This window comes from Schistocerca serialis, chromosome 4 (genome assembly GCF_023864345.2).
Source record: "Schistocerca serialis cubense isolate TAMUIC-IGC-003099 chromosome 4, iqSchSeri2.2, whole genome shotgun sequence".
Lineage (NCBI taxonomy): Eukaryota > Metazoa > Arthropoda > Insecta > Orthoptera > Acrididae > Schistocerca > Schistocerca serialis.
The window spans coordinates 777802002-777823477 of NC_064641.1; the positions used below are offsets into that span (position 1 = coordinate 777802002).

The 21476-nt window shown below is 42.3% G+C and overlaps 1 protein-coding gene across 2 annotated transcripts in view; it reads right to left on the reverse strand.

Moving 5' to 3' along the window:
- Positions 1-10820: 10820 nt before the first annotated feature.
- LOC126473340 (uncharacterized) overlaps positions 10821-21476 on the reverse strand; it is a 138788-nt gene continuing 128132 nt past the window's right edge. For both annotated transcript variants that reach the window (XM_050100336.1, XM_050100335.1), the window contains one exon: positions 10821-11416. In XM_050100336.1, coding sequence (XP_049956293.1) covers positions 11357-11416 — 60 coding nt within the window. In that variant the 3' untranslated portion in view covers positions 10821-11356. The remainder of the gene's footprint in view (positions 11417-21476) is intronic.

A 21476-nucleotide genomic window follows, 5' to 3' on the forward strand; every position in this document is an offset into this window, starting at 1 on the left:
TCCGCTAAGCATGGCCCTCGTCCACCTACATATATTGGTCCCTGGGTCATGCACCTCTGCTGCCCTTACCGTGGAATCGAAGGTCGTGTTACTGAAGGCCCCCTCAATATCCAGGAAGATGCAGAGGGCTATTTCTTGGAAGTGAAGTGCTTTCTCCACCCTCACAAGAAGTTGGTGGAGAGCTGTCTCACATGATTTACCTGGTTGATATGCGTGTCGGTTTGAATGTAGAGGGGCCCTAATTAGCGTCCTCTCCCCAACGTATACATTAACCAGTTTTTTCAATGTTTTGAGAATGGAGGAGGACAGACTGATTGGTCTCATATCCTTGGCCTTGGTATGATCAGTTCTCCCTGGCTTTGGAATGAAGACAACCTTCACTGCCCTCCAAGCACTGGGGATGATTCCTACTGCTAAGCTAACCCTGAATAACCTGCATAGGACTCTTAAGAGCTTCTCTCCTGCCTGTTGCAGGAGAGCTGGAAAAATTCCATCTGGGCCAGGTGACTTGAACAGTTGGCATGTTCCCACTGCCCATTGGATTTTATTAAAGTCCACACACTTCTTGGCCATTTCACAGTCCTCTCTTCGAGTGCCTGAGAATCATTGTCTCTCCAGGATCACATTCTGGTCAGTGTTGTCTGGGAGCATCTTGAGGAAAGTGAGTTTTGAGGAGCATTTCCAGTATCTCATGTGCTGTCTTTGTATATTCTCCATCCTCCTTCCTCAATATACGTCCTGGATTGGTTGATACTCTAGTGAGAATTCTGTAAAGTCTGGCTTAAGCAGTCATGCTCTGTACTCCCTCACAGAACGCATTCCAGGATGCCTTCTTTGCTAGTCTGATTACAAGGTTGTAATTGACAAGGGCCTCACAATATTTAGCTCTTTGTCCTTTACGTCTTGCAATGTTAAACAATCTCCGTACCATTTTTATTTGCATTTCCAAGTTCTTAGTCCACCAAGGCGCACTCCTATTTGTGCACTTCTTGGGGGTTGTGCAGTTGTCCTGACATGAGGTCACTATGGCAGACGTAACAGCCTCTGCTACTTCCTCAAACTCTACTGGATTCCTTATCGAGGTTTTAATTTCCGATAAGCCTAAGTCAAGGTCCCTCCTATATGTCTCCCAGTTGTTTTCCTGGGATTCCTATAGGTCATGGTCTGTCTGATTCCCACTTCAACCTTAAATTTAATGTACATGTGGTCCGATGAGGATGGCTCTAACACCACATACCATTGTTTGACATAGCTGCCCATCATCATGGAACCAAAGATTATGTCAATTACTTCTTCCCTTCTGCTATTCCTGAATGTAGGTTCATTGCCCCTAATCTGGACCTCCATGTCTTTAGCTAAAAGAAATTTAAGAAGGTACTCACCTCTACTGTTGGTGTCCTTGCTGCCCCACACTAGGTTGTTGGCATTGGCATCGCGACCTCCTCCACCAGGGTTCATCCTTCTGGCACAACCTTCAGGTTGATCACTCTCCAGTCTTCTTTCAAGACTTTTGGGTTCTGGGCCCCTATTTTCTCGAACAGAGTCTTAGGCAAGACTTCCTTAAGGATCTTTGGTACCCATATTGACACCTTTGCGGTCTTAAGAAGCTCCGCTGCCATCTTGACCAGCAGCTTTGTATCTTCCCACAGGGATATCATGGGCACCTTGTCCTTAAGCCATTCCACCATGTGCACCACCTCACAGACTAAAATGAGGGCACTGTGATCTAGATAGACCCTCCTGAAGTTGAATCCTGGGCCAGCGCCACCCCCCAACCTCCAGTCTTTTCAAAGAGGACCATCTGTACCAATTCCTACTGCTGCAAGGTGATGGCCACCAGTGGATAGCCTTCCTGGATAACTGCCATCCTAAAAACTGAGACTGCAGACTGCAGTACTATAAGTCTGTTTCCATATTTCTTGCCTCAGTTTTTTCTGGACTCACTTATCCAAGGACAAGGGAGTCTTACAATTCTCCCTTGTCCTCTTGCTACCTGTTTTTGACATTGTGGGGGTCTGCTTATCCCCTTCAACCTGAGACAGTTATTTTCCTGGGATCTTAGGTTCAAGTCCCTTTAATTCCCTCCATTTGTCTTTAGGAAGCCATTCTTTCCCTTCCTTTTTCCTCTGTTCCCTGAGTCGTTTTTTCCTCTGGGCCCCAGACAAGGTTTTGATCTTAATCTGGTCTAACTTCTCGATTACAGTTCCCACTTCTGGCTCAGATCTAGACCCTGATTCAGTAGTTCGAATGCCTTCCATTGGCCCAGACCCCAATGTTTGGGTGTCTGAGGTCTCAATTTGCACCTCAGTTTGTTTTTCTTTATTTTCTTTAATCATGTCCATATTGGTCCCACGAGATTTGGGGATCTACATGGTCCACACCATGAATACCCCAAGTGGTTTACGGCTACTTACTCAGGGAGGTCGCCCGGTATACCTGAGGCTCCATTTGCGACACATCTTCCCTTGTGCCACACACTCCTCAGCACAAATCGCATCACACCTTGGGTTGGGAAACGGAATTGGGTTGGAGTACGAGTGGATAGGGAAGATGGGACGTTGTGAGACTCTCTTTAGTCTGAGCCATTGAATGAGGCCTCTCTGGCAGTAGGTCCTCATCCTTCGGCATAGCTCTCAGCTTCACACAGATACACAAGCCTCTCCACCCGCACTGACAGTGCTTCGTGAAGGTGGTGTCCCCTCGAGAGGATGGATTCTCCTTACACTGCTGTCTCTACCAGGACCTCAACCCTCTACCTCGAACCCGTCACTGGTTCTGGCTCAGCGCCTCGGTCTGGACGCGATGCTTCAGTCGCTGTCCATCCTGTGTTCCTGCTACAGTCCACAGCTCTCACAATCACCTGTTGTATGATGTCTCCACTAGAGGCCATCTCTGGTGCTGCCACCAGAACCAGCTATGCCCCAGATCACCACAGTTGGTGCCACAGCCCTGGACACCTTGCTACCTCATCCTTCCCCACCTCTCCAACCACCAGCTTTGCTTCACCCCAGCTGGGCCCTCAGTAACATGGGGATCATGGAGCGGAGCCCAGTACCCCATTTGTCTCTGTAACAGTTCCAGCGGAAGTGGCCCCACCTCCAGTGAATGCTCCATTCGTGTCCATGCCTGCTCCTGACAGTCCTGGGACTGTCAACATACAGATGCAACCTATCCCAGTCTTAACCCCGCTGGGGACCCTCACGGTCCTCGTGCCCACCACTGACCCGCCACTCCCTCATCACAGTTAGTACCACAGAGGCCTCTTCTGTCCATGTATGCCTTCTTTGGGGGAGGGGGGAGGGAGGGTTGATGTAACTGTCCAAAATCAACCAATACTTGCCACCCACAGCACAGACGGTGCTAAGAGCTATGAGTGACGACCGCAAAACAAATGCCGTGCCCTAAAGGCGATCGCTGTGTCACCTGGCAGGATCATGTGGCTGACCTTCCTGATATAAGCAGGCACTTCACTGGCAATAGCAGTTATTCTTGGTGTTCTGTGTGAGCCGCATATTACACCAGTTGCTTCGTGATGATAACTACCATCTCACACTGGATTACACTTGGATTGTGTGACTCTGTATTTCTCGTTCCTCACTTGTCTATCCCGTGAGTAAGGAATAAAAGTGTTAGTAAGTGTGAACTTCAACCAAATTCATGTTACGTGTCTAGTCACATCCATACAGAGCTTTTAAAAGGCTGACATGATCAGACAACTGAATGTTACACACAAACTTTATGAAAGTATTGATGGTTTGTACGATTACAATATCAGTTGGCTTTATAGCATTAATACAAGGGTCACTCCAAAAGAAATGCACACTATTTTTGTAAAAATACAGTTTTCATTCTGCATATGTGAAAGTTTTGCAGTGTGCAGATACATCCTTCCCACTTGTTTTCAAACTCAGTTCAACCTGTTCCCGTGAGTGGCGCTGTCACAGCATGTCTTCAAGGTGGCTGCTACACTTGGCATTCGTCAGAAGCAATGTGCTGTCATAGAATTCCTGTGCTGCGAAAATGAGACAGTGAGAAACATCCACAAGAGGTTGAAAAAGGTGTATGGAGATGCTGCTGTCAATTGCAGTCAGTTAGTCAGTGGGCAAGCAGGTTATGTGATGAAAGCGCGCACGGCAATATGGAGGATTGTCCTAGCAGCGGCAGGCCTCGTACTGCACACACTCCAGACAATGTGCAGAGAGTTAACGAATTGGTGACTGCTGACAGACGCATCACAGTGAACGAATTATCACGGTACATTGGGATAGGGGAAGGAAGTGTTGGTGTTAAAAAAGGTTTGTGCCAGGTGGGTTCCCAGGATGTTGGCAGTGGCTCACAAAGATACAAGAAAAAAAGTACGCAGCGAACTTTTGGAACAGTATGAGAATGGTGGAGATGAATTTCTTGGAAGAATTGTGACAGGTGATGAAACATGGCTCCATCATTTTTCACCAGAGACAAAGAGGCAATCAATGGAGTGGAATCATGCAGATTCACCCAAGAAAAAAAAATTCAGAACCACACCTTCTGCTGGAAAAGTTGTGGCTATGGTGTTTTTCGATTCTGAAGGACTCTTGCTTGTCGACATCATGCCAAGTGGAACCACCATAAATTCTGATGCATATGTGACGACACTGAAGAAACTTCAAGCTCGACTGAGTCGTGTTCGACCACTTCGGCAAAAGTAGGATGTTTTGCTGTTGCACAACAATGCTGGCCACATTTCAGTCAAAAAACCATGGAGAGCACAGTGTTGTTATGCTAACAGTAGTGCAATTTGCAAAGGCAGTGTACTGTTCCTCCATTTCTAGGTCTCATCATTAACAATCTTCTGATTATCTTGTCAATGATTTCATTAACTTTCACGCCCACAGTGAGTGTTTTCCATATTTTTAAATTTGATAGTTGTTCAGGTAACAATTCATGCTTTGATATCTTTGGATTTGATTTCTGAGAGAAGCTTGAAAAAATTATTCTTGTCAGTATTGCCCTCAGAAGTAAATAATCAGCAGCAAAAACAGTACAGGTTCTTTGTTGATAGCGAGCATAGAATCTATTTCCTTAAATATTTAGTCTTGCTCAAATGAGACTAAAATCACAACAAAGTTAAACAATGATGTATTCTTTTAGTGGATTCACCTGGTCTTTTTCTAGATTTGAAAGGTTCTTCACTATTTTTATACACTTCACTACCCCTTTCAGTTACCGCAATTCTGATATGCTGTGGAACAGATATTGGCCAATGTACAGTATCATTTGATGAAGAGGAGTCAAAGTTAGGTGCGACAGAAATATGTTCATTCGCAGAAAATCCCTTGTTATTACTATCTTTATCACCCCCCTCCCATATCACTTTGCATCAAAGTCTTCATAAAAATCGCATCACGTAGATTTTTCCCCTTGTTTGTAGTCTCAACACCAAAAATTATCTGTATGCAGGACCCACATTCAATGCATTGTTTACTCTTCCCTTCCCTTCGCTATCTCCACAAGCGGAAAGTTACTAGGATACAGGTCCAGTGAGTGACTTAGCTTCTTCACTCTTTGGTTTCCTTTTTTGCTTTAGAGTGAGCGGGGTGTTCCTTCTTCAGGTATTGACTATAAACAATGATTTACGTGACATTGGATTAGTTTCTGCCTGTGAAGTCTGGATGACTCTAGTGTTGATCTTAATGTCTACAGTTGGTAAGAACCTTTGATTAAATCTAAATGACTCTAGTTCATCTAGTTGAGTTTTCATACTCATTAAATAAATTCAATAATAATTAGGTATAAACTTTGAAAAAATAATTTTTAGACTGTAATACTTGAGTTAAGAAATTAATAAATCACTGGTAATCTCTTCACTGCACTTATGCATGTATTTTTAAACTGTGCTTACAGTACACCTGTGCAGACAGCATAGGAATCAAAAAACATTTCAAGTAGAATAATTGCATCCATCAGACAACTGATTATAATTCTACATTTTTCAAGTTTCATGTAATGTTTTACAAAAAATTCTGAACACACTCATTGACAGTTCCCATGGCCTGATAATAGGTAAGCAGGTACCTATGTTTACATTTCACACATGTATAGAGCCTCAGACTCCAAACTACCTCTTATTTACTGAACATGTTTTGGTATTGTTGGGATTTAATTTTAATAAAAATGGTATGTACTGGGGGCCTCTAAATTTTGAGGACCTCGAGATTTGGTGGCCGCCCTTTACCAGAGGCCCAGAGTGACCTCCCCTTCCTCCTAGACTGCCGGTAGGCACATGACAGCAAGGTCTTACAGTATAGTTTAAGACATAATCAGCGAGTTAGTTACACTTAAGAGTGTAGCAAAGATGAAATATCATTGATAAAAACAGTGATCTAAGAACAGATCTCTGGAGACTCCTTTAGAGGCTGTCGCTGTTTGGATGTGGACGCCACAGGCTGTTACTGTCTGTAGTCTCTATCTTCCACCAGATGATGATGATCCACAGCATGTCCTGGTGGTGCTGATAGCCCAATTGCCGCCACCTTTCCTGTTACTGGGTGACTTCAACACCCTCTGTGGGGTGGGTCAGTGGCAACAGGTCGAGGCGCCACCATAGAGAACGTATTGGCACAGCTCGACCTCTCCCTTTTAAACGATAGTGCCTTCACACATTTCAGTGTGGCACACGTCACGTACTCCGCCATCGACCTGTCGAGCTCCAGCCCTAGCCTCTTACCGTATGTTCAATGGAGTGTGCATGATGACCTGTGTGGTAGTGACCACTTTCCAATCTTTCTTTCACTGCCACAGCGTCAGTCTTCTGGGCACCCTTGCAGGTGGGCTATGAATAAGGCTGACTGGTTCTCCTCCACTGCCGCTATTGAACCTGTTTCTCGTGAAGCCATTGATGCGGTGGTTCACTCAGTCACCACTGGCATCGTTACTGCCGCAGAATCTGCCATTCCCAGTTCTTCTGGGTCCCCTCGGTGGAGGACGGTGCCTTGGTGGTCGCCAGAGATTGCCGAGGCGATTAAAGATCGCAGGCAGGCGCTCCAGCGTCACAAGCAGCATCCATCTTTCAAAACCTCGGCGCCTTTAAACGGCTCCACGTGCAGGCCCGCCGCATCATTCGCCAACACAAGCAGGAGTGCTGGGAACGGTATGTTTCCACCATTGGCCTCCATGTCTCTCCATCACAGGTCTGGGCAAAGATTAGACGCCTCTATGGCTATCGGACCCCTGTCAGCGTCCCTGCACTCTCACTGAATGGGGCAATTTGTACTGACTACGACATAATTGCCAACCGCTTAGCAGACCATTTTGCTCTCAGTTCCACATCTGTGCATTACCCACTGGCTTTCTGCTCCATTAAAGAGCGGTTGGAACATCAGAGCCTTTCATTTCACACGTGCCATCCTGAATCCTACAATGTCCCATTCACTGAGTGGGAATTCCACAGTGCCCTAGCCGCTTGCCCTGATACAGTTCCCGGGCCAGATCGCATCCACTGTCAGATGCTGCAACACCTCTCAGTGGACTGCCAGCAACGCCTCCTTGACCTTTACAACCGTATTTGGGTCGAGGGGGAGTTTCTGTCACAATGGTGGGAAAGTATTGTTATCCCCATTTTGAAACCTGGCAAGAACCCATTGGAGGTGGACAGCTACCACCCCATTAGTCTCACCAACATTCTGTGCAAGTTGCTTGAACGCATGGTGAGCTGGCGGTTTAGTTGGGTACTCGAGTCTCGGGGTTTCTAGCTCCGTCTCAGGGTGGGTTCCATAAAGGCCGCTCTGCCGCCGACAATCTGGTGAATCTGGAGTCAGCCATCCATACAGCCTTTGCCTGCCGTCGGCACCTCGTCGCTGTCTTTTTCGACATGCGGAAGGCGTACAATACGACATGGCGCCATCACATGCTCTCTACGCTTCATGGTTGGGGTCTTCGGGGTCCACTGCCGCTTTTCATCCGAAATTTTCTGTCGCATCGAACCTTCCGTGTGCAAGTCACGGCCTCCCATAGTTCCTCCCGACTTCAGGAGAACAGGATGCCACAGGGATCTGTTTTAAGTGTGTGCCTGTTTTTAATTGCAATTAACGGGCTCACTGCGGCGGTGGGAACGTCTGTCTCAGCGTCCTTGTATGCTGATGACTTCTGCCTCTACTATAGCTCCATTGGCATTGCAGCTGCTGAATGTCAGCTGCAGGGCGCTATCTGTAAGGCGCAGTCTTGGGCTGTCGCACATAGCTTCCAGTTTTCAGCTGCCAAGACCTGTGTTATGCATTTCTGCCAGCAACGAACAGTTCACCCTGAGCCGCAGCTTTATCTTGCCAGTGAACTTCTTGCTGTGGTAGAGACACATTGCTTTTTGGGTGTGGTTTTTGATGCCTGGTTGACTTGGCTCCCACACATTCGGCATCTTAAGCAGGTGTGTTGGCGGCATCTTAATGCTCTGCGATGCTTGAGCCACACCAGATGGGGTGCCGACCGCTCTACCCTCTTACGGCTCTACCAGGCATTAATCCAGTCCCGTCTGGATTATGGGAGCCTGGCTTATGGTTCAGCATCCCCATCTGCGATGCGGGTGCTGGACCCACTCCTTCACAGCGGGATCTGACATGCCACTGGTGCTTTCCAGACCATCCCTGTGGACAGCATACTTGGGGAGGCAGGCGTCCCTCCATTGCGGTTACGGCACCGAAGTTGACTGGCCGCTTATGCTACGCATGTTTTTAGCTTGCCCAGGCATCCTAATTATCATCTCCTATTCCCACAGTCGGTCGTCCGTCTCCCAGAACGTCGGCCTCGGTCGGGTTGTACGATCGCGGTCCGCGTCAGAGAGCTTCTCTCCGGGCTTTGGGTTTTCCCTCTTCCACCTCCTTTCCGGGCCCCTCCGTGTACACCCCTGTGGTGTGTGCCGCACCCTGACTCTAGGGACCATTACGAAAAATATTCATTGCTGGCTGGCTGCAGTGTTTTCACTGCTGAGCTGGTCGCCATCTTTCGTGCCCTGGAGTATATCCGCTCCTGCTCAGGTGAGTCCTTTGTTATCTGTACCAACTCCCTGAGCAGTTTATGAGCTATCGACCAGTGTTTCCCTCGCTCTCATCTGGTGATGGCTGTCCAGGAGTCCCTCCTTGCTCTTGCCCGTTGCGGCCGCTCTGTGGTCTTTGTGTGGACCCCAGGCCATGTTGGGATACCCGGCAATGAACATGTTGACAGCCTGGCCAAACAAGCCACCAGTGAACCAACTCTGGAGGTAGGCCTCCCGGAGACTGATTTACGGGCAGTCCTATGCCGTGCAGTTCTATCGCTTTGGGATGCTGAATGGTGCGATCTGACCACACCTAATAAACTCCATACTGTCAAGGAGATGATGGCTGTGTGGCGGTCATCCATGCGAGCCATTCGCAGGGACTCAGTTGTCCTTTGTCGGCTCCACATTGGCCACACCCGGCTGACGCGCAGTTATTTACTGCGTCATGAGGACCTGTCTCTATGTTGCTGCAGGGCGGCCTTGACGGTGGTCCACATTTTGTTGGCCTGTCCCCTTTTAGCCGTGCTCAGGCAGACATTTGCGCTGCCTGATGCGCTCCCTGCCCTTTTAACAGATGGCACTTCTATGACAGGCTTAGTATTGCGTTTTATTCAGGCAGGGGGCTTTTATCACTTAATCTAAGTGTCTGTCTTTTTTGTGTTGATTCTGGCCTTTGGCCTACGATTTTAGACTGATTTTTTAATGTGTTTCCCGGAGGTTGGCTTTTCCTTTTTTGTCTCTATGGTCGGCCAACCACTGTCACACTCTGTGTGATTTTAATTCCTTTTGTCTGGTCTCTGTCTAAGTCTTTATTGTCCTGTGTCATCTGTTGTCTTTTCACTTGTTCCTTTTTATTCTGTGTGTGTGTTTGAAATTTTGGACCAAGGGACCGATGACCGTAGCAGTCTGGTCCCTTTAATCCCCCAAACCAACCAACCAACCAACCAACCTACCTGGAGACTCCTGAAAGCATATGTTCCCATGATGATTACTCCAACCCACAGACAATTTGTTGATATCTGTTTTTAATTCACCTGTTGAACCACAGTATTATGCTTTTTGAGAAATTCTTCCTTTCAAAGTTACATACAAAAAACCTCCTAGAATCAAAAAGTCTTAAACTCATTACTTCTGGCCTCTCCAAGGCATGTTTGATGTTGTCAGTCACTTTGATTAATGTAGTTTTCTTAAAGCAATGTTTTTGGAAGTCTAGTTGATGTTTATTATGGATGTCATGAATTTTTAGGTACTCTGCATGTAGTATATTAAACAATGATTCATTTGAAATGTTTAGAATGTGGCTCTTCCCTCATATGTTCTACATAACATGAATTTTGTTAACTATGTTTTTAGCTGCAACCCCCACTTGATGTCTCACAGCTTTTACATAACTTGTGCTTCTACGACCACAATTAAATTCAATGAACACTTGTAGACCAGATCATTTGATGAAGCAGGGGATCCATGATACCTTCTCAGTTTGTCTTCCATTTATCCCCAAAAAATTATCTTTTATAAACAATAAAAATCCAAGTTCCTCCCTTTTCACAAAGAAACTCATACTTTGTTGCTTTCAAGCATATGCAACGAACTTGTACTGAACAGATAACACAATATTATTGCACAAAAATAGAGGGGCAATGTGTGTCTGTCATAAAATTTGATCATGATTTCCATCAAAATCAATGGCAACGTACACACTTTAAAATTCTTTTTCGTTGTTGACTGTTCAACTATAGCAAAAAGATTTATCCCCAAAAATGTTCTTGAAGTGGAGACTTGGTATTGGTGCGTGAATAATAAGACAGCAATGTACTGAAAACTGTTAAGTCATTTTATTTAAAAATATCTTGAAAATATAACAAGTTATAAGTCTTTACTCTACAGCACATTCTTTCAGCCTCCTCTTTTGGTAATACACTGTGTGCTATGTCCAGATTAAAATGTTATTTAACTGACTAATAATAAATAAAGACACCAATATCTTTAAACATTATACTAATATTTCTTTCTGACACACAATTAAAATTGTTCTAAATACAACAATGATCAATTTGAATAGTTACAGCAACATTGGCTACTAGTGTATTTATTTAGTTCAGTAAAACAGAATTTGAATTTTTTTTTTTATATTGGGCCTACATGCAAATATTTTGAAATACTGGACATATCGATAGCTCATTAATTACTCTTAACACCAAAATCAAAGCTGCCTGTACATCACATAGGTACAATGAAAGTATGCACATTTTATATTTCACAAACTTTAACATTTATTAAAAGCCCTTTAGGAAGATAGAACACACCTTACAGTTTCAATGTATAATTAGAAGACTTTCTGTCATTATTTCAGGCCATGTTGTCCAATGTATCAATTGCTGCCCACACATGTCGCACTGTTAGGAACAGCTGGAAGAGAAAAAAAAAAAAAAAAATTAGAAAGTCGCATAAAATCAAATCAAAAGAGAAGCCTACAAGAAAGCCACATAATGTTTCTGGTGGCATTGAAGCAAATATTGCAAAGATGTTGGGGCCCTTAGCCTCACAGTTGGCTTTTGAAACAAACAAATTACTGCAATGAAATACTTCTTCTTTTCCAAGTTCAATACATTCACAAACGCACATAACTGAAAAACTAAATATGATATGGCTTCTTTGTTGGAGATAGAGCACTTCCATCATCACAATGCCACAATGAATGGAACAGTTTGATATATCACATGAATGAGTGTCAGACTGACACACGTGGGAAATGGAGGAGGAGGAGGAAGGGGAGGGGGGGTGTACGGCATGCAACATCATCAGCGCACTTTGATCATGGCCAGGTTGTGGCCATCTGCTACATAGTACAATTCATCTCTGAGGTCATGCAGCATTGGGCTTTCCACATGACGTATTCTGAAATGTTTGTCACAAGTACATAAATTCAGGAAAAACTGCCATTGCCAGCATTAGCTTCTATCACCTGCAACATTTCATTAAAATTTTATTCGCGACTGTCAATCAGCAACTGTGGAGCATGTTTTATGAATAGAAATAGTCAGTCATCAGTTGCAGAAATTTTTATTAAATTACCTTCTTGAATAGTTTCTGCAAATTAATCCGCCACCCTCAGAAGATCATACAATTAAGCTTACATCTGAAAACAATCATCAAGGTGTTTTGATTTCTTTAGGACTGATGTTCAGTTTTGTTTGACTTATGTTACAGATACGAACACCCTCATTGTGCTTATGTCTTCATAAGTTTTTAGGTACACTAGTGCTTGTTGCTTTTTACGTACGTGAAATATTTTATAGTCAAACAATCAGTCTGCTGGTCCAAATCACCACATGTCTCGTGGTTTTTTTAATATTATACTTAAGATATGGAGTATTTTTGTTGCCATATTTTCACATTTTTTATGTTACTTTTTAACTGCTTGACAGTACTATGTAAAAATTTTAATGTAGGTACACTTATAATCTGTTTTATTACTCTACATTTATTGTTATTAATCTGCTGTTACTTGTGATCCAATCCATGTAATAACTAAATTCTTATTCTATACCCATTTTTTGTAGGACTCTATCGTCCAGAGTTTGCTTGATGATTGCTTTCTGATGTAAGCTTAATTGTATGATCCTCTGAGGAGGGCAAATTAATTTGCCAAAACTAGTAAAGAAGTTAATTTAAGAAAAATTTGTGCAGCTTATGACTGATCATTTCTACTCTTAAAAAATTTGATTAAAGGTATTTCTGTTGTTTATAATGGAGTGTTACAGTGGACAGATGGGGCATAGTGAGGAAACCAGTCGCCCGTACAATGCTTGAAAACAACTGGAGGGTCCCATACAGGAAGGTCAACTATAGATCAAACATTTAGCTGGGAGAGTATTGGAATTCAGCAAACCCATTCCGACAACACTTCTAGATTACTCCAAGGGATATACCACCAAAAACCACCGTCTGACTATGGAGTACAATGTCACTGTCAGAGCATTGTTGAAGCATGGAAAAAGGTAATGTTCCAGTTGCTGACCTGGCCACAACAGACACTATGCATCTCGCCCATCCTCCACTAGAAAGCAAGCTGGCACCCAATAAAAGATTTGATGACATGCCAACCATGTCATATACCAAACCATTCTGTTCCTTATTGGCAACAGAAACTCTCTCTATCTCCAACACAGCAACCATCTTATATTCACCAGGAACTGATGAAGAAATGAGTCCACATTGTGATGAAAATGGTTCTCTGATAAAAATAGTAGCAAGCAGCAACAGTACTTAGTACATGTAGATAGTTTTAGTGTAGTTGTTCCATTAAGTGCTTCTATTAGAAATGGGCAGTATGTGTTTATTTGATTGTGTTAACTTCTGCTTTTTTAATTTTTTGAATTGATTGTGTATTTTCCAAGTATTACTGTCACATGAACCAACTTTGTAATGTAGTTTCATGCCATCCCAAGAGCTACTGTACATGAATAAGTTTGAGTTAGTGAATACTGAAAGTCAGTAGAGGTCTAGATGCTAACCAGTGAGCAGTAGCGAGCAGCAGGACTTTGTCTGCATAGAGCATTTCCAGAACATGAGGCAGAAAAAGAATGGATACAAGTATGAACTGCTGATAATTAACAATCAAGATGTGTATATGCTCACAAGTTATGAGAAGATACTAGACAAGTGGTGTTAATATTTTGAGCAGTTGCTGTAAGCTGAGATTTGGACATGAAAACTGTGGAAGTCACTGAGGACACTGTGAGAGCTGCAATTAGAAAATTATATAACAGGTAGGATTCCAGCGAGCACAAAATAAATGCAGAGATACTGAAGGCAAGAGGAAAAATCTTTGCGTAGAGCACTATATAATCTCATCCAATGAATATGGGGCTGCAAAGAAATTCCACACAATACGATATTATCTGTAATTACTCCAACAAATAGGGGGGATAGCAAAAGGGACTGTAACAACAACAGAGGGATATTACTGCTGAGTGTGCCATAAAAATTCGTCTTTGCTCTTTATGACAGATAAATTAAAACTGTTGAGGGATATTACTGCTGAGTGTGCCATACAAATTCGTCTTTGCTCTTTATGACAGATAAATTAAAACTGTTGACTGAAAAGATGGTTGGGAACTATCAAGAAGGGTTTCACAGAGGAGCTCAACTACAGATAAATTATCTGGTTGGGAGAGCACTGGAATTCAACAGGCCCACTCTGACAATATTTACACATTATTCCAAGAGATACACACTGAGGTGATACATGTCATGGGATACCTCCTACTAATGTGTAGGACCTCCCTTTGCATGGCATAGTGCAGCAAATGGAAACAGCATGGGTACAAGAAGTCCCCAGAGGTCCCCTGCAGAAATACTGAGTCATGCAGCGTCTATAGCCATCCATAATTGCAAAAGTGTTGTTGGTGCAGGATTTTGTGCACAAAATGACCTCTTGATTATGCCCCATAAATGTTTGATGGGATTCATGTCGGGCGATCTGTGTGGCCAAATCGTTCACTCCAATCGTCCAGGATGTTCTTCAAACCAATTGCAAATGGTTGCTACCCAGTGACCTGTTTGGGAACAAGAAGACCATGAATTACTGCAAATGGTCTCCAAGTAGCCAAATACAACCATTTCCCGGCAATGATTAGTTCAAGTGGACCAGAGGAGCGAGTCCATTCCATGTAAACACAGCCACCATCAGCTTGCACACTGCCTGTTGACAACTTGTGTCCATGGCTTAATGGTGTATGCCCCACACTCAAATACCTCCACCAGCTTTTACCAACTGAAATTGGGACTCATCTAACAGGGCCAAAGTTTTCCAATTATCTGGGGTCCAACCAATATGGTCACCAGCACAGGAGAGGCACTGCAGGCGATGTCATACTGCTTATCTCAGGCATTCACGTTGGATGTCCGCTGCCATAGCCGATTAATGCCAAATTTCACTGTACTGTCCTAAGGGATAGACTTGTCGTAAGTCCCACATTGATTTCTGTGGTTATTTCACACAATGTAGCTTGTCTGTCAACACTGACAACTACTCGATCGTTAAGTGAAGGTTGGTGGCTACTGCATTGTCTGTGGTGAGAGGTAATAACAGAAATTTGGTATTCTTAGCACATTCTTGACTCTCTGGATCTGGGAATATCGAATTTCCAACCGATTTCTGAAATGGAATGTCCTATGCGTCTAGCTCCAACTACCATTCCACATTCAAAGTCTGTTAAGTGCCGCCGTGTACCCAAAAGCACGTTGGACACCTTTTCACACGAATCACATGAGTAAAAAATGACATCTCCACCTATACTCTGGCCTTTTTATACCTTGCATCTGCATATTTTCATATTGCTATCCCATAATCTTGTCATCTCAGTGTCATACTGTCCACATGCTGACAGTGTACAACATGCTTGAGGAAAATGGGGTACCAAGGAAATTAGTGGGCACAGGGAGAGCATGTAGAGACAAGAGAGTAGGTGAAACAAAAGGAAGAGATATCTGCAGAAATTAAATATACAAAGACACAACTGAGTTACAGACATTGGCTGTGAGTGGGCATTAATGTAAATCAATGTGGAAATTTGAAAATTTATGCCAGACAGACACCACATATCTATAAACACATAAAGCGGTTTGGTATAAAATCAAACTATTTCACCCATATTATTTAACATGGTGCTTGAGAAAGTCATCCAAGAAATGAGCAGTGATGACAAAGGTGCCAATGTTGATGATTGCAGCCTGGCATAGTAAAAACCACAATGATGAAGACAGTGAAGGACCTAGCTCAGAATACAAGCAAAGCCAGTCTCATAATCAGTGCTGAGGAGGCGAATGTGATAAGTCATATCCTGAGAAGCAGGGCAAAGGGCCCCATTCAAGCTGAAGAGCTGTGTATGGCTAAAGGCATGGCTAGACAAAATGTAACCTGCCGGAACTGCCTTGGTAGTGATAGGAGGCAACTCTGTCGCACCATGCTACATGTGCAAACTACTAATGAGGTTCCAGCCATTTCCACAGCATGACAACCGACGCAGCAACAGTAGCTGTTACAGCCAGCTGCTCTTGCCTGTGTGACGTCCCTTGTTGCTGTACACACAGGCCATCCACTACGGCATGATCCGCACTGGCAGTCCGCATTCTGTTTGGCCAGGCCTTACATTAAAAAGCTTCTTAACTTGGCATTTGGTTTAACAACCCCAGAAACTCATAGCTGGATATAAAACAACTTGCTATTAATTAATCCAAGATATACTTCAACATGAAAAAGATAATGACATTACATACACTCTGTCACAAAACCAAACTCAAAGCATTTACAGCAAGAATAGTTCCAGTGATGTTACACGAAACAGAAACCGTCTGTCCCACAAGGGTGGATGTTGAGAAACTCTTGAAGAAAGTCTTTGGTGCAGAGAAAAAGGAGGAACTACGAGAACTATATGAATTGATGTTGCAGTTAAACACTCTCCAGCAAATCTGGCTTGCAGACCTTACCATAGTGAAGTAAAACCAGAGCTGGTGGGAAGTCCTGAAGGAACACTACTATTAGGCAGACACAGAAACCAATGAAGGGGTGAAATCATGAGAGGCCTACATCAGATGGGAGTTGAGTCAAACAGGATGCGAACAGTTCACAAGTGCGGTCACTGAAGGCAGATTGCATGGTTGGCACATGATCTCAAGTTTGATGAACACTGGGTGAGTACACAAACAAGCAAGTAAGTGTTCATATATTTTATGAACCTTGGTGTCATGTGATCCTAGTAGCACACACCAGTTCAGGTAGCTTTAGCCCCAATTGTTGCCTCAGTGTTTTTGGTCGTTCAGACATCACAGCTTTAGATCCTTTTAATTATTTAACATATTTAATTAGATCTATTTAGAAGTAAAATATGCCTTGGAACTGTGCTTTACATATACAGATACAAGGAGACTCTGTCTCACAGTCCAAAAACAAGTAAAAACTACACACTGGATGTGGTCCACAAGCTTCAGACTGCTGCTCAGGGCTGTAGTAGTGATGTGATCTCTTAGGCAATAGCTGTGGCACATCTCATGCCATACCCATCATTTGAAAACCTTAAAGTTGCTGTGCCTCCAAAAGTATTTGATCTGGACAGTTTGTCTTGTGAGTCAGAGAGTGAATGTCAGACAGTGGTAGGTGAAGTTGGTGACCATATCATAGTGATAGGGGGTAATTTCTATCTGCCACCTACAGACTGGGAGATGCATCCTTTCAGAATGAGAGATAGGGACAAAGAGTCTTGTGACACTATACTAAATGTACCATACTTACCCAATTATAAGATGAGGTTTTTCCAAAATTCACCATTTGAAAAATACAGGGTCATCTTATATTCACAGATTAAACTACTGCTGCTAAGATTAATGTTTTTACATTGTTTACTTGAGTATGTACGAATGGCATTCATTAAACAATTTGGAAGGAAAGGACTGGGCAAATGAACAGCTTTGCATTCAAACAGCTTCAAGATTTCCCAATATGCCAAAGTGATTGATACAGTACTGATGTTCCTCAATCAATCATGTCACATTTGACTCGTGCTGCATTAGTGCAAGGTATATGTGAGAAACTATAAACTAACCACTGCAACGATCTATTGCTCTGCCTAAAATTTGATAATCTTTTGAAACACAGGAGGAAATAGCACTAAACTGTATCATCCTACAGACGGTTGTTGTATCTGAACAGGTTAGCAATGAAAATTCTCATACATGTATGGATACATCTACAAACATTAACGTCACTTTTTAAGTGAAGGTAACATTCAAAAGTGGGTATGTTGTTCAAAAAACACTACTAGATTCTGAATCCAGATCACTATGTTATTTGATTATGCGAGAATGTATTGATTTATTAAGCAGGTTGCAAAAGAGAAATCTGATCACTGTTCATGTATCAGAATACAGGGTAAAAATGTTATCTTTAATCAGCTATAGAGCATAATGGTGACATTTAGATGACAGATGAAGGAAAATTAATCCAGAATGAAATGTCTAATAAATGAAATCATTCCTATTAAACTGACTGTAATTCTTGCAGGGAGATATTGCAATGGCAAGACCTGTTGTGGAGATAGTACCAACAGACATCAGTAGATCACGGGACAGGCAGAAGTTCAAGAATTGGACTAAATTGTGATTGTGATCTTTTATTTATGTATTAGTTGCTGTTGCTACATATGACGTGCACCCTAGAAGATACTGCAGTCTGTGTTTCATAGTTGCTCAAGCACAGTGCTATGAAAGGATTGGAGGGGGATAATGTTACCAGCTTGGCTGAGAACTAGTTGGATGGCAGGAGGGGATTAGTGAGCAGGCATAAATTACATCATGTTGCCAACCATGGGAATGTATAATGTGTACTCTGGCCTTTTAGAAACAGCTACCACATTTAAACTGCAGTTTGACAGAATCCATTTGTGGATGGAATTGAATTGACTTTAAAATTGGACATATACTGAACTGTAGTATTCATTTCTGCAGGAGACAGTAAAAGTCTAGACAGGGATTAGTGGTGTACTTACATATTTTTTGCCCAATGTTGTCAAAGCTCACTGTGATGTTTGACAGGAACGAAAGAGGGTGGTGTCAGCTGTTGGTTCTACACTACCAATGAGAGAGCAGTAGGCAGACGATATGTTTGGAAGCATGTGACAGAGTAACATTCTCAGATCAGTATAGAACCAAAATCCAATATGTATTTGGATAAAAACATCTGGGTGTTCTCAGGTCCCACAGCAACAACCACCTCAGAAATTGCAAAATATTCAGAAGAAACAGCCAAATATTTGTGACAACAAGAACATAAATTTCACAGCTGTGCCGTTAGGATGATGATGATGATGATGATGATGATGATGATGATTAAAAATACTCACACCACAGATGAGTTAGTAAGTGAAAAAAGTAGAAAAAATTGTCCACAAATTAATGTAAACCATTTCTTTCTGATTATTTTACTTCTCCTTGTTTTATCATAATGTAGACAACCAATAAATTGCATTAATTTAGAATAAGTATAAAGTTAGCTTTTTAGACAGATACTTTATGTCAATAAAACAGTTTATAGCTTTGATTAGTCAGTACATATTAAAAATAAATTTTTCTCAAGAAGCCTCTTGAGAAAAAAAAGGGGGTTGTATTATAATCAGGGTCATCTCATATTCAGGTAAATATGGTATTTTCTGAAAATTATTTGGAGCAGTTGGTGAGACATTCCACCTTTGAGGAAACGTTGTTGGATGTTCTGGCAATAAGCAGGCCTGAACTTTTTCATTCAGTGATGACAAGGTTATTGTAGCATTAAATGTGAACATTTCAGATTAAGCTTGGCCTTTTTTTTTTATAAATATCAACTGAAATGCAAATTGTGTAACCAGTTCCATTTATTATATTACATTTTCTGCTACATATTTTGGAGGATTAGATCTCCATCATTTTATTTACAAACTGACGAAATCCACTTAATATTTGTACTTTTATTTGTCTCCAAAGGAATTGCAAAGTTGAAAAATTCATCAGAATTTCAAGCACATATAGAAAGCAAATTTAACAGCTAATTGCACTAAGCATTTTTATAAACTCCTACAGAACTGTGCCATACCACAAAAAATGTATAGAGGAGTTGCCACACAGCCATCAGTGAAGGACAAATCATAGACCTTGCTTCCATCAACGGACAGCATTCTGAGCTACATTGTTCAGAAGGTGGCATGCCTAGATGCCAGCATCCGTACAGATGTCTCTTGAGGAACATCTGTACACCAGTGTCCGTGAGCAAGGTCACTCTTCAATGAAACTGGAAACAGCTCCACCCATGTTGGTCCTACCAACTGCCATCCCTGCCACCAACAGAGAATGACCATTTGACACGGCCAAAACAACAGAGAATGACCATTTGACACGGCCAAAAATACGGCACCAATGACACCACCCCTATTCACTGTACACGGACAGCCAACATCACCTTAACTTTATGACTGCTTAACTTACTCCCATGCCTGAACAGCCTTATGAAACCCTTGTATGTTCATGCTGCTGTAACTCGCACCCAGAGGTTGGCCTATCATTGGAATCAAGAACAAGGACATCAAGATGATGCTAAAGCCAACTTATACAAAAGTCATTGGTTTGATGGAATTACATTTTCCTGGAGACATACGAGACTCAACTTTATCTTTGATAAGTAATGAATTAAAGTAATGAATTAAAATTTGTGCTAATGCCAAATGGGCAGAGTACATAAGTTGATGTTTGTGTTAGGGAGAGCATTGGACTAGGGTAATCTGTGCAGCTGTATGAGTCACAATGGCATGATGGTGCAGTGGTTAGCACATCTGCTTTGTAAGCAGGAGACCTGGGTTCAAGCTCCAGCCTTGGCACCAATTGTATTTCTTTACTTCAGCTTCTATCCTTATTGAACAAAAGTAATTGTTTGAACAGTTACACTACAGCCACTATGACCAACAAAATCCCATCTCATCAATGGGCTGACAACTCAACACTGCTTCTTCAACGAAACCCAGCACAAACCAAGGCATTATCTTATGCTGTGTGTCCATTTCAGTGGGGAACTATGCTATATTGATAGATAATAACAAAACCAATCATGTAGCAATGAAGACTACAATCCTGGTGATATTGCTGCGAAGACCACATGACTGGTGACCGCAATTACAGAGTAGTATTAAATTCTGCAACTGCTGTTGCTATTATGGGCAGTGCTTGTATTACAGACTATACATGGACTTTGATTCTGGATCACTACTACGTGATTGTACTGTGCTGTATTTACTATGATTATAGAATAAATCACATTCAAGATAATGCAAATATCAAAGACATTCTCAAAATATGAGTACAGGTTCAGGGCCTGGGACTTGATGGGTCACAGAAAAAAAGGAAAGTAAGTTTAGAATTTAATGTTACACCAACAAACCTTGCTAAGAAAAATTTATTAAATACTGTGAATATTTCTTCAAAAATCTAGATTTTTTGAGACATTGATGACTTTTTGTGAATTATTACATTAAAGGAGAGAATAAATTCTGAAGTACATGCAGAAACGTCACACAATCAAAGAAATTTTGTGCTGTTCAAGGTGTACAGAGGCACATGCATGGATAGTATCTTTTGGGACTTTACATGTATACTACTAACAGAGGCAACAATTATTATGAAATATTCAGCAATGTTGTAGCAGACAATGTTCATGAGATTTGCTGAACTATACTGTCAAAGATTCCCAGACTGTGATAAACTGTGGTCAGCTATGAGTGTTCGAGCACTGCCGTTAAAGAACAGCACTATGATATGGCAATGAAGGCAAAAGGCCAGTCACGACTTTGCATTGAAATTCTTGGAAAGTATATTAAGACATCTCAGCTGCAAAATGTATAACATGTGAAATACTATTGTAAATTATTTCCGATTACTCCTTGTAGAC